At 43.8% G+C, this 14,115-nt stretch overlaps 1 protein-coding gene across 1 annotated transcript; it reads left to right on the top strand.

Moving 5' to 3' along the window:
• Positions 1 to 3,200: 3,200 nt before the first annotated feature.
• C8B (complement component 8, beta polypeptide) lies at positions 3,201 to 12,923 on the top strand (the record flags this gene model as incomplete). The annotated part of the gene is made up of 7 exons (XM_009582260.1): positions 3,201 to 3,337; positions 4,919 to 5,072; positions 6,125 to 6,266; positions 7,207 to 7,348; positions 9,447 to 9,579; positions 10,438 to 10,635; positions 12,683 to 12,923. Coding segments are annotated over exons 1-7 (1,147 nt in total), but the record flags the coding sequence as incomplete, so codon positions are not given.
• Positions 12,924 to 14,115: the final 1,192 nt, after the last annotated feature.

Consider the following 14,115-nt stretch of genomic DNA (forward strand, 5'->3'; position numbering starts at 1 on the left):
ATTGGAGGTCTAAGAAAAGCTCTCGGTGTCAGAAGCCAGTTGTATTAGAAATAAGCAGAAGTTACAATGCTGTAAGATGTTACAGTTTTTGTAAATTTTGTACTATTTGACATATTCAGATTATGAGTGTCTTGTTTTTTCTTCAAAAAATGCTGTTTCTAGTTTGTGTGTGTGTTATGTTGAGGTCTAATGGAGAGGAGATGGAGACAAGGCATGGGGCATGGTGGGTTTTTCTTTCTTTGTCTACTCATTACTGCAGCCCCTGTCTGACCGTCTTCACAGGACCTCAGAGTCAGAGCTTTCAGAGCCGGTGAACCTGTGCCCAATTTGGACTCAGTCACTATAAGGCATTATTTTTAGTGAATCGAAAGCCAGAAAAGGAGAATTAAGCTCAACAAGGTGAGTTTTTTATGTCCAGGGTCTTTCAGAGACAGCCTCACCACCAGAAAATAACTGTGTTAGTAACAAAAATGGTGATGCAACAGAGTCAGTTGTAGTAAACATCTGAAAACCTTCCTTAGGGCTTCTTACTTGTAAATTTTGCCATATCTTTGCCACCTGGTGTTCTTCACCATTAAAATCAGTGGGCGAGCCTCCTCTGACCTTTGAATGAGCCAGTTGTGTTCTGCTGCAGAAGGAAATGAGTTATGAGTTATGAAGCAGGGAATGAAAAGATTGTCTCAGAGAAGAAGAAGAAACTCTTTTTGAAAAGCACACTAATAATACCATAAACAGCTGCTTTCTGGCTCCAGTCTAACCTTTCCCAGGGAGGGCCTTTCATCTCTGATGTGTTTCACAGTTTTTCTTTGGACAGGAAACTGCCATTTAAAAAAAAATTGTCTTTGGTGAAACCGTACAGGTTTTATTTGCAGGGAGCGAGGGGTCACAAACTTACATTGGTGTTACGAACTCTGTAAAGGATGTGTTGCGCTTGAAAGCTGGGTGGTCATGATGGACACTTAGAGAGGCTTCGTTTTCAGGTGTGATGAAACCCACGTTCAGTGACTTACAGCGTTGTTAGCGCTAAGTGCTTTGGGACTTAAAAACAGCTCAGCGGACAGCCATGGCTATTGCAGTCAGCGACAAAGAAGGATCAAGACTGGGGAAAGAGGACACAGGCGGTGTTACAAGGTGACATTCCCACTGATCCATGGACCCACTAAGCCCCCGAACTGCAAAGAAGTGGAAAGTGAGCTGTGGTGGTTGTGAATTTTAAGTGTTAGATCTACCTCTGGTTAAACCAGATTATAAATTACGTGGCAAACCTGATTTTGCTTTTCAATTCTCTCTGAAAAGTATGTTAACATGTAAGAAGTTCTGTCTCTTGGGTCCCTGCTGCTGTTTTAACCTAACTTCTTTCTGCTAATTCAGGAGCAAGCATGGCCACCACTAAGATGTGCGTGGTGAGAGGCAGCAAAACAGGAGCAGGTTGTTCTCAGATCTTCATACGCCGGGATCACTGCCATGGTTTGCGGTTAAATCTAGTGGGTGCTCTGTGCGTATCATCTTAGCTTCTCTTTTGCTGCTATTGAAATATTGGATGTGTACTGCATTTCCCAGCCAGCAAAGGTCCCGCATATGGAGAGGTCTTTCCTGTAAGTGGTGGTTTTTTTTGTCATGCACAAATGATTAACAGCTAAATCAATTGTGTCAGAGGTTGAGCAAGCTGTATCACATAGGCACATCTTGAGTTTAGTCTGGGGCAAAGTCATCTGAAACAAAAAGATAAAGCAAAAAAGGCAAACAAAAAGCTTTGCACAGCCTAAGCCATCTTTCCTAACAGTTTGTCCTCCGTGTCTAGAGATGAAAGGACAGTTAATCACTGACTGCCTGTTCAGTAACATTGCGTTAAAAAACTGGCTGCCTGAAACACAATCTTTTTATTCGGAGCAGATTCCTACAAGGAATCAGTTAATGTGCTTCTCTGTGTTAAATTGTTATCATCAAGCTGCCAAACTAGAAAGATGCAGCAGCCAGTAGCTTATTTTGCGGAGACGTGGCTCCGCAGTCAGAATAATGTCATTTGTAAGGTAACTGTAACACATTAAGAGGTGTAGCACTTGGCCAGGTAATGATGCTGAGGTTGTCAGGTTTGTTTTATATTAGTGAATATGTTTAATTTTATATATAGCATCCATCATTCCCATAATGAGCAAATTAAAATGTATTTATTCTTTGTATCATCGGAGCACTCGGAGACTCAGCCCAGGGTGAGAGTCAGTGCAAGACTGCATCTATTCAAAGAACCTCTGCTTGTCCAGCAAGAGGAAGGGTGGGAAAATATGATGATAGTCATCATTTTGTACAGGGAATCACAGATTCAGAGAACTTTTCTCCCTCTAAGACACTCATTGTAGGTTAAGACTAATTAGGAAAATGAAGGGAAAGACTGTTGTGTCTCAGGAATCAAAAAGCCATACCTGAAGTGAGAAGTGGCAGGACTGCAAAGGCTGCCTCAACAGGCAACCAAAGAAAAATTCTGCAAGGTTGCGAGGATCCTGATCTGCCTTTGAAAGCCCAACTGAACTGACGGGAATCAGCCCTTGGTAAGTTCTCTGCCCCTGTTAGGGCCATTTAAGAGAGAGAATGACTCAACGTAGTAGCTAGAAAACACCAAGACGTTTCATTTGATACCCTGACCTTGCTTCCATGCGCTCAAGACTCTGGGGACATGGAGCAGAGGATCTCTATGGAAGGGCTTGGCCAGGGCTGGTGCTTGTCTTCCCCCTGCAGCACGAGCCCGAGCCCCGGTGAGAGGCAGCAAAAGGCACTCTCGGCAAGCAAAGCTTTCCCTGAGCCATGAGAATAACTGCTTACGCCTCCTGCCCGGCCTTCCTCTGGAAGGCAGACAGGAAAAGCAGAAATAAATAAATGATTTTGCAGTCTACTCTATTCCTAGAAAGCTGACTTTAGTTTACTTATCACTTCACTCTTGCCAAGACTGGAGCATGTTTCATTTGTTGAAATATTCATTTTTCCCCCTCCCTTGAAAGGAGCGTTACAAATCAAAGTGTAAATTGCTCCTGGACAGATCTTTGCTTCCTTCCCACTTCCCTCCAGAAAGCCATGTACTAACAATTGCAACATTTACCTTGTGAATCTGCCAGGTGGTGGGTCATCTGCTGCGTACAGCGTGGAAAAACAACCCAGTAATTTATCTTTTTCTGCTTGAACCATTTTCAACCCCCCCGGCAGACGGAATGGGAGCGGTGGTGATTTCAAATCGCCGATGGTACCTTGGAGCGATGAGCACAGCACGCACCGCGTTTGCTCCGTACCCTGTCACGCTGTTGCTGCTTTATGCCGTACTCGGCATCCTAACCGTTCGTTGCTTTGGGTAAGTGGGTGTTTCTGAAGCCATGTCCATGGGGTGATATAGTAAAGAACGAAAATCAGTACGGACTCTCTGCTTTCACTTCGCATGGCACATAATTGCTGTCTTGAGCCATTTCTGTATTTCTAATGAATAGCGAAAGACATTGTTTTGAAGTTAACGTAGTGCAATGTGTCTGCTTTTAGAAAAGTAATCCTGTTTGATAAATCTGAGATGACAAATTGCCACGGTCGTGTTGTAATGTGGAATTCTGTTTGCGACAAGCAGCCTCCTCCCGTGCTAGCTGCCCGACAGTGTGCTGGGAAGACGGGGTTTTGTTTTCTTTGAGTACGTAAATGGCAAGAATCTGGCTGGTAGTTGTTTCTTTCTCTGCTAGCTTAATAGATTTTGCTCTTTCAGAGGACTACAGTCAATCAGTGACTGTAATCTTTCCAATCTAACTCTATTTTTCCGCTGTTCTCTGAACTTTGAGCTCTGATTTCATGCCTCAGTGAGCTGATGAGTTTTTGTAATTCCCTTATTCCATGTGATTTTTAATATGCAGTAATGGGAGCCCCTTGCCAGGCGCTAAATCATCCTTAAAGCTTCAGCTGTTGCTATTCCTTGTCTGGGTGGAGGAATTGGGAACACTACCGTGGTAGTTAGCTTGTCAAAGTGGGTATGAAAAGAAACTAATTGTCACTGTTTCACTAAAGCTTCCCACTTAGATTAGGTGCTACAAGGAAGCATTTGACTGGGATGAGGATTTAATCAGAAATACCGAATCTGCCAAAAGAGTAGTCAATATTTTAGCTGTGGCATCGTGGAAACCTCGGAGACAGTTGTCATGTGAGGGGGCGAGAGAGGGGCTGGGGTGAAGAGTAAAGGCTCACACTTGGGGTTCAGGTTCATTACTGGGATGAAAGGGATTAACGGGGTAATGACTCTCTATTGTGAACCGAGAATAGAGTCTAAGACTAATGGTTTTGGCCAGCTTGAGAAAAAATAGCCTGCTTGGCAAAGGGAGGCACTTAAGCCTGGTTTTCAAAAATGCTGAATGTGTGCCAGCCCTTAGCATTGCGACTGGCATTTGTCATGGAGGTGTCTGACCTGGGAGCTGTTTGTCGTCTACGGCAGCGAGGTACCAAAATGCTACCTGTGCAGCAAGCAGCAGGGAGCAGTGGGACAAGGGCAGCAACTGATGGGGCAGATTTTACTGTTGGCCACTTTGCCAGGTTATTTGGTAGGACTTGCCAAGGTTGAGATGAAGCCCAGGTTGGTGGGACATGGGTTGAGTTTCCCATGCTGGCTAGATCAAACGTGTGTCCTGCAGTCACCCTTCCTGAGTCCTCTGCAGACTTACTCTTATGGTGGTGTAGAAGACTGGGTCTAGTCTTGGGCATTGAAGAGTGGATCAGGTTTCGTACAGAATTAATGCCAGTATGAAATGAGTACCAAAATCTAGGGGTTGCATGGAAGATTTGGTGAGGTCTAATAAGCGTTCGTTCTCTTTGCCATGTAGTTTTGCACGGTTACAGGCCAAGTTGCTCTGTCCTCGCAGCTCGGTGGTTTCACACCCTGAAGCTCTCGTGTTGTTGAATGCAGTGGTGAAAACGAGTCCCTTAACCTGAGCGGCACCAACAAGAACGTGGCTAGTGGCAGGTGGGCCCAGTCCGTGAGCAACCGGCCGCAGCCCCGCGACTGCGCGCTCTCCGCCTGGTCCTCGTGGAGCAAGTGCGATCCCTGTCAAAAGAAAAGGGTGAGTGTTTGTGGTCTAGGCATGACGTTTGAGAAGCTGGGAGGCAGGACCTCCTCCAAGCCTTGTCTTTTTTGTCCATGGGGAAAGCCCTGTAGCGGTGAGACTGCAGGCTTTTGCTTTCAGGTGCCTTTTAGCTCTTCGGCTCTTCACCCCTAGTAACTCCAGTGGTTTCCAGGCTGCCTCGCTGTCCTGAGAAGGTGTAAGCCCAGACTTGGTGAAAACACAGGCGGGAAGCCCAGGCTTTGCAGGGACTTTCTCTCCAACACAGTCCTCTTCTTCCAGCATCGGTGCGAGGCACCATCCCCACTAATGGTTCCCCGTGGGACCTGGAGACACTCAGTGCTTCTCGGGGTTAAGCTGCTTTTTCTTGTCTGCCAACAAGCATTTTCTACCCGAGAAGACCCATCAAACAAAAGTAATGATCCCAACAGTGCGAAGAGCAAAATCCCCATTGCTAGAGGGAACTCTGCTAACGAGCTGGAGAAGCCATTCCCAGGCTTAAGTGGGAATAACCAGTGATGGGAGTTGGGAAGCGTGAAGCTTCGTATCAAGGAGTTAATCTTAAAAGCTGGGAAAAAAAGGAGGGCTAACATATTGGACCGAGTAATTGACTGCTTCACAGCAGTGTTGTGGGCGGAAAAAAATCCCTAATGATACAGAGGGCCAAGTAAATACACTGACAGAAAATAACAAGGGATGTCGTTACCAGTGCTAATTGAAAGAGGAGAGATGTAACTGAATCGTTCCTTACTCTTGCAAATGCCCGCACTACCCTGTCAGGCTCATTTAAACAAACTGTCAAAGAAAAGCAAATTTTCCTTCATCCCTTCCAATCCCCAATCCTTCCTTAGTAAAATTAAAACTGTCGCAGATCAGAAACCTTTGAAAGGAGGCACGTTACCAGCATCACACTTCCTTGCCGACACTTTTTTTTTAATATGATGGTACTCTTAGATCAGATCTCACCGACACAAAGTTTGTTTTTTAACTAGGCAAGCGTAAAATTCACAATTTCTGTACACTTGAGTCAATATTTTTTTATTTCATCGCAGTACAGATTTGCCCGCCTGGAACAACCTTCTCAGTTCAATGGAGATCCATGCGATTACTCTGACAAAGAAACTGAAGACTGTGTTACAAATAATCCTTGCAGGAGTAAAGTTAGATGTGAAGGTTTTGTGTGTGCAGTTACAGGTAAGGACTTACGGACTGAGAGGTGGTGATGCTTGGGTGGCATCTCTGACACCACCACGCTGAACTTTCTGCTTCTACAAGGGTTTGTTGGGCCAAAGAGGTGTCAGGAGTTGACCCGGGTCCATCCATGCTTGTGTTGTGTTTGCATCAGTGATTTTGAATGAGTCTATTAGCCAACGTCTGTCAGTCTAAAGCATGTCTTTAGAATCTCCAAAGAGGAAATTAAAACCCAGTTATATCAGTAAAATCTGCAGGACAAGTGGATCTGACAGCAACAGGAGAACATGCACTGGGCATCCTTGACACATGCCCAAGAGCACAGCAGACTATGATGGTGGTCCTCATGGCATTTCCCTCCATCCCTATCAACGACTAATTAGTCAGGGACACTGTAAGCAGTGTGGGAAAGGAAGGCAGCAGTTAGCTGTATCCAAAATTTGATCAGCCTCTGCTTTGCACTCTGGCAGCGGAGAGCAAAGTGTGGAGGGAGCAGAGGGGAGCTCAGCACAGGAGATGGGGCAAAGGAGACCCACTCTGATCTCTGTCCCCCAGGCTGGTGTTTTGGTGAGACTGAAAAACAACTCAGTAATTACGGACGAGGGAAGGGGAAAAAAAATAATTCCATATACAAGGTCTGCTGAACAGTCTGCAGCATTAGTTCTCAAAACTAAAAAATTTTAGCAACAAAAAATTTCTATTCTTTTTTATACTTTTAATTAGGGTGGGGTTTTTTCTAGGTTGAACAAGGAATTTTAAGATTATGAAAGTTTTGAGCAAAACTGAGCAGATGAAGTGTGGTGATCCATGCAGATAGAGAAGAAATATTTTTCAGCTGGATTTGAACCATACGTTACAGGAGTCTTTCATTTTGTTTCTAGACTCTGAGTCAGGGAGCGTGATAATAGATTGTTTTATGAGTAATTTACACCTTGCATCCTAGGGAGATGCATTACACGGAGGCTGCTTTGTAATGGGGATGATGACTGTGGGGACCAGTCAGATGAAAAAAACTGCAAAAAAGTGTTTAAAAAATGCGACCGGAAGATGGAGCAATACTGGGGAATAGAGAATCTGGCAAAAGGGTAAGTCAGTGACCTTCATGAGACGTTTTCTTACTTAAGGATAAGAATGACCTTATGTGGCTTCAGACATAAACACTGAAGGGAGAAAAGCTGTAGCAATTGCTACATCCAGGAGCTAGTTAGGATCCAAAAGCCCAGTGGGAAAATCCTTGTTGACTCGATGAGTCTTTCGGAGAGAGATGAGGTGAGTCAAAGTCCCAGATGTACCCAGGAGTACTTGTGCACCCTGTGGAGATCAGCAGCTCAGCTTGCACGTATGTCCTGCGTGAGAACCAGTGCGTGCTCTTTGTGTTGCCAAAACTTGGTGGGTGAAGGGCAAAGTGTCAACACCAAATGTTTCTCTAATGTCTACAGGTACTTGCACTTAAATTAATCAGTGGGAGAGTTTTGATAATCCAATTATTTTGCACAGATGTAAGTAAAGTTAGACTTTGGCCTAATTCAGTTCGGAATGTCCTAGCCGTTAGGAACTGAGAGACTACTTCAAACCGTGCTTCTGAAATAGAAGCAAAGGAAGGTTTGTTAAAATCTGAGGATAATGTTATATCATTCTTTGTAGAGTGACTTAAATCAGCATCTTGGATTGCCTAAAATCTGAACCTGACTATGGATTTGTATTTTTGCACAGTGTATTGTTTTTGAGGGGGTCAAAATTTCTTGGATTTCTTTCACAACAGTGAGAGAAGGTGGAATTTGTGTCCTTTGTGAGAGTGTAATAGGATTAATCTGCATGCTAGCAAGCTCCAACTTTGTGGAGATTAAAATCCATGTCTGAATTGATCCAGCTTTTACATGCTAAGACTGTGGCAACTTTGTGTAAGATCGGACTGTGTGAAAAGAGTTTTTTCTCATTCTGCAGGAAAAAAATGCTTTTTACATAAAAAAAAGGAAAAGAAAAAATTACATTGCAAGGAAAAAATTATAATTTCCTCCTTATTCTCTGGAGATATGGCTGCTGCACGTCATTGCTAATGCTTTGTACTTCTGAGTTTAATCAAAATTAAAAATAATGTTGGACAATTATAGGAACATACTTCTCATCTCTTTGAAGCTGCAATTGCTCAGTAATTTGTGTTTGGTGGACTTCCCTTCTTTTCGGATTGTTCTAAAATTAGAGTTAATATTTTACAGCTTCAGAGTCATTATCATGCAAGTCCCTCTCCCCAAAATAAGGACAGCCAGATCTAACAGAGACCTGGAATGCTAATGGGGACACAACTTGGTCTATTAGCAATTTATCTTTTTTTTGGTGAAGTTTCGTCTGACGACTCTTGTTACTTTTTGAGTATGAGTTTGTGGAGGTGAGTGCTGTGTCCTCAGCTGTGTACCACGAGGGCGATGTGAGGGTGTCCTGACAGTGAGCAACAGAAGGGTTTTTACTGCAACAGATCCCAGAGCAGACAGGTTAAGATTACTGTCCATCATCCACTAAAATAAAAGGAAAACTTCCCAGTGATTTCAAGGATTAGTTGAACAATTGCTTGAGTACCTTTATTCTTGTTCCCTGACAATTTTTACTCTCATTACTGACCTCTGGTTGATCCTTGACCAGCCTGGCAAAGATTATGACTGATAAACCAGAACAAAGAAATGTGAATTAAAAATTAGTCTGGACTGATGAGATGGGTCGGCAAACCGGTCTTTGAAGATCCTGCTGGATGCTGCTGCACTACTGCGGGCATTTGGGGATGCTCAGGGTGGGCAACCTGGTGGGGCAGGGCTTTGGCTGGTCCAGTTTGTTCTGCTCTTCCCAGAGAGTTCCAGTAAAGGCTACAAAAGTTGCCAGTGCTGGTGGCAGTAATGCTCTGGTGTCATTCATACCTGGGTGGTGAAAATTGCCCTTCATATTCATCGAAGTGTCAAAATTTGACTCTGTCTTTTGCTTTCTTGTTAGTCAGTTAGTTTTTTCTGGAGCAGCCGGTTTGGTCGGATAGTGAAAGAGGTAAAACTTTCTTTTGGGGTTTCAAAATAAAGAATTACGAAACAAAGAGCCCTCAGCCAAACAAAACTATCTTTTGCCTTTCTCAGCCAAGGCATTTGATGTTTACCTCTAAATCGATGATAATCTTAATATTTTGCTGTTATGCTTCATGTACAGGTTAAATATCTTCACAAACAACTTGGAAGGATTAGTTCTTGATCACAGGTACTATGCTGGGGGATGTTCTCCCCATTATATCATGGACACAAGATTCAGAAAGCCATACAATGTAGAAAGCTATACACCAGAGGTACGTGTCAGATTTGTCTGCAAATAAACGTACATACATATATTCCAATAAATTTAGTGCGCAATACTGATAAAGCTTCATTACTAAATAATTTTATTAAAAAATTATGAAGTTTGTGAGACCAAATGGGATAAGACTGAATTTAGCCCTACTTCTAGAACATCATCATACCCCATGCACTCTATGAAGTTGGACACATCCCCTTATAATATCTGTGTGCACTGGAATAGATGGCAATGTTCCCTTGGACCTTGTCATTGCAAAAACTGAGCCTAACCTTCCTGGTGCCATCTGTCCAAGAGGGCCCAAAAGCCACCCAACGGGCATGGGGAGGTTAACTTTAGACAGAATTTAGACAGCCTTGAGAGCCAGGCTGGGAAAGCTGTCCTGCAACAGCCTAGGATTTAGCAGCACACTATGTGCTTTGTGTGAAAGCTTATTTTTGTGGTGCATCAAAGCTATATTTCAAATATTATATATTTGACCTTAATGCTTTTGATGACATAGCATGATATTTTTGAGTGTTGCCCACTAGGAAACCTTTTCCTTTTAAAATTCATGCTTTAATTGATGCCTGTGTTTAAGACTTCACCTTCTTTGCATAAGATTGACATATTAAGTAAAAGCCTGGGGTCCTTGCAGTATGGAGGAGATAGTAGCTTTCCTGCTGCTGTAGATGAAGTATTCTTGAAGTGCCAGTCTTAATAATAATAGTGCTTTGCAATTATACAAGGCGTTTCATCTTCAAAGTGCAAGCATTAATTCACAAGTATACTTGCATCTGTATTCCTTCCCCATGCTTCAGGTGTACAATCGCTATGCAGGAAATTAAACGTGTTGTTTTTGCTTTCTGTTTAGACCAAAGGCAAATTTGAATTTACAATGACTGAATATGACTCCTACGCAAATTATGAAAGCAGTGTCCTGAAGGCAAAAGCTTCGCAGTCTAGCTTCAGTTTTGGTATAAAAATACCAGGAGTGTTTGAACTTGGTTACAATTCAAACGACAACAGGTTCAAGAAGTTCATTCAAAGGATGAAAAGATTTTCTTCAACTGTAAGCGCTGCTCCACTTAATTCTCTGCTAACGCCTTGTCTGTATGTGTGTGTATATCGGTTTGATCCTCATCATCAGGTCAGCAGCCATGACTAGGATAAATGAAATCTTTCCTGCTGATTGGATTTTGCAGTTTGCATTGGTCAAGTGTCTACTAAGGCCACAACGCCTTCGTTTGTGTTTACAGCACCCAGGAGCTTTTCCATTCACCTCTCGGCCAGGAACCGGACTGCTTAACCTCCGAAATCAGCCACAATTGAGTGCAGTCTGTCCAGTGTCCTCCTGGGTATCCCCGTTTGGATGTTTGTAGTGAAGTCATTTAAAAAAAATGAAACTAAGAAGCCGGTTCAAATGGCCTCCCCTCCATACAGTGAACCCCGCTAGTAGGAGGTGTATGCGTGACCCTCCGTGCTGCGCCCAGCCGTGGACGCTCTGCACCTTGCCCTGCCAGCCATTAGGAAGTTCTTACCACTGATGCCAAAGCCGGCTGGCAGGTGGGAGCTGAGTGGGTGCAACCAACACAATGACTCCTCCAAGGGAATCTGCACAGGTAGAATTGGGGTTTAGCTAACGAGCCTGGGAGCCCAGAGTTCCCTCTGCCCTACGGGGGAGTTACAGTGACTACTAGAGAAATTGGGGTGTAAGAAGGGCTTTCTGCAGTTCCAGGAATTTCTGCACCTGTACACACAGTCCAGAAACCGATCTGCGGTGTGGACAGCTATTGTCTGTGCGATCCCTGCAGAATATCATCTCACACGTGAAGGGCCATCCCTCTTCTAGGTGGGTTCAGCAAGGCAGGAGCTGTCACTTCGGCGAATGATAATGCAAACAGCGAAGCCAAGCTGTTCAACTGTAGGGCAGCCTTGACAATAACGTAGAATCAAAACTGCTAACAGGCCTTCCATGGGTTTAATTATAGACCTACACATGCCATTTTACTTCGGCTGATGTGATCTGTCTGCCGAGTACATCATTCACCAGATCAGGACACACACAACACACAATGCGGATGGCACAATCTTTTCCAGTCTCGTCTGTGGAGATTTGGTCGCAGCTGTGATCTAATGCACACTTTAAGCTGGCTGGAGATGCTTTAATCTATAACTCCCAGGACTGCTTTACGAGATTCAGTCTGAGGTAGTGTGCACCATCATTTGATTTCTTTTTTTCATCTGTTATTGCTGTAAACAAACCTAGCTCTTGTCAATGGTTGAATAGTATGGCTGAGCTATGTCTCTCCCCTCGGTATAACGTGCACTCAGGAATGGCAGAGTGTTCCTTGTTGCTATTAAACTTGCATTTGCTTCCTGCAAAGAGGCATTTCCCATGACAAGATCAGAGGTATATGAGAAGCATTTGCAATAGATATCCTTAAAGGAAACCAGTAATAGGTCTTGATTTTATTATTTAAGCTACAGAGTTCTATACTGAACCCCCGCTATGTGCTTGTCCTGCTGGCCTAAACAACTGGAAGCTAAATCCTTTGAACATGATGAAAGACCTCTTCTGTTCCCGACTTTTATGCCAGAAAGGGGAGATATAATATTTATCCATGTACACATTTTCTTCTTTCCTTTGAGTTTTGTTAATGGCATATTCTGTGGAATATAAATATTAATTTGGATCAGCCAGAGAATTACCATTTCACATATAAATCATCATGATTTCAGGTGTCAGAATTTTTCAGGGGAGAGCTTGTGAGAGACAAAGGCTGGTCAACACTGTTAGGGGTAGAGCAGTCTCGTGGGACGCTGCTTGTGTCCTTGCATCCTGGGTCTGTCAGAGCAGAGCCCGGAGCCTCCCTTTCCCTGTGTCCCAGTTGTGGCCTGAGCCATCACCTAACCTGTAATGGTCAGAATCCTGATTTTCAGAAACTTTACTACTAAAAGTTTTGGTTTTGCTAAATTAAAAGATTTCCACTTGCAGACCATTAAATTGATAAAGCTTGACCAGCGTTAATTGTTTAATAGCAAATAACTACCCGTTGTCACAAGAATGACATCCCCCACTTCTTCTGGGTTCTCTTGTGTTTCTGCATTTCGTGTAGTCCAGCAAATTCATTCATGCCCGTTCTGAGCTGGCTGTTGCCGTTTATAAGCTGAAGCCCCGAGCCCTGATGCTGCATTACGAGTTCCTGCAGAGACTCCATCAGCTCCCGTCAGAGTACAGCTACGGGGAGTACAGGGAGCTCTACAGAGACTATGGGACCCATTACATCACGGAGGCCACCGTCGGCGGCATCTACGAATATACTTTAGTCGTGAACAGCAATGAGCTCCGAAAGGCAGGTATGTGCACTTGATGGTTGTGAAGAAACTTTGGGGCCAGCTTTTCAGTGGGAAAACCCCTCTGCAGGCACCCAATGATGGTTCAGGTCTGAGGTCAGAAAAGAGAGATGGTGGAAGGAGTCAACGCCATCTCAAAGAAAGCCTGCAGAAAATACGGGAGTAGAAGTGCTTTATGGCAGTGAATAAAGAGCCCGGTTTTCAAAGCATGCTCAGCGTCATGGGCTTCATCTAGCTCTCAAGCCGTGGGTGCTGCCAGTTCACAGGAAAGGGCCCTGTAGCAAGTATTTTAGACGACACGTTTTGGAGGCTGACAAGATGTTGAGATGAATGAGAATCGTGTAGCTTAACGCTTTTGTTAGCTTTGAAAACCTTCACCTAAGTTCTTTTTCCATTGCCTTTCAAATGACAGTTTTGAAACACCTTTAGCCTCGAGAGCTTTTCCAGCATGTAGGAAACAGTAAATAATTTGCTGGGTGACTTTTGTGCCTGACATTGCTCTTGCTCTTTGACTCTGGCTTCCTTTTTTGCGAGAAATGATGATTGTTGTGTAGGATAGAGCGAGCCGTGTGACATTAATCAATAGCTGCACTCTCTTATTTATTCATTGGCATGGGAGTGAGTAACTGCCTTCGCTGTCTATTTGCAAAAGCATTTAGTGGTCTGCTGTGTGTGACGCTCGGTCTGTTTGCTCTTCTGCTGTCTAGGAGGTTGCTTCTCCTGTAGTCAGATACAGCCCGGAGGAATAGAATTTAGATTCAGATTTCAGATATTCAAAACGTTAGCACTGCCCAATTTCTCAGCTGGTGGTGCGGGCCCATCACAAGCCACATTTGTTTGAACTAATGTGTATTATTGTTAACATCAAAATGCTACTTGTTAGCATCTGCTGACCTAGATCAGGATCCTGCAGTAGTACCAACATTTTCACACTATTCCCAGTGCTGAGCTGGGCTGTAACTTCTCATCAGGGTTTGGTAGGTCCAGTCTGCGAATTCAGTTTTTTCTCTTCAAATCCATCATTATGTTTGTACTGTCTGTGCTGGAAATCGCATCTTCTTTTGCAGATCTAGTATCACACGCCGTGTCACATTGTTGGTACTTGCACTGCTCTCACATATAATCCAATAGCCAGATGTGTCTGTGGTTCATGGTTTGATACTTGCTGTGGGTGTCCTGGTTTCGGCTGGGATAG

This window comes from Fulmarus glacialis, unplaced genomic scaffold, assembly GCF_000690835.1.
Source record: "Fulmarus glacialis isolate BGI_N327 unplaced genomic scaffold, ASM69083v1 scaffold807, whole genome shotgun sequence".
Lineage (NCBI taxonomy): Eukaryota > Metazoa > Chordata > Aves > Procellariiformes > Procellariidae > Fulmarus > Fulmarus glacialis.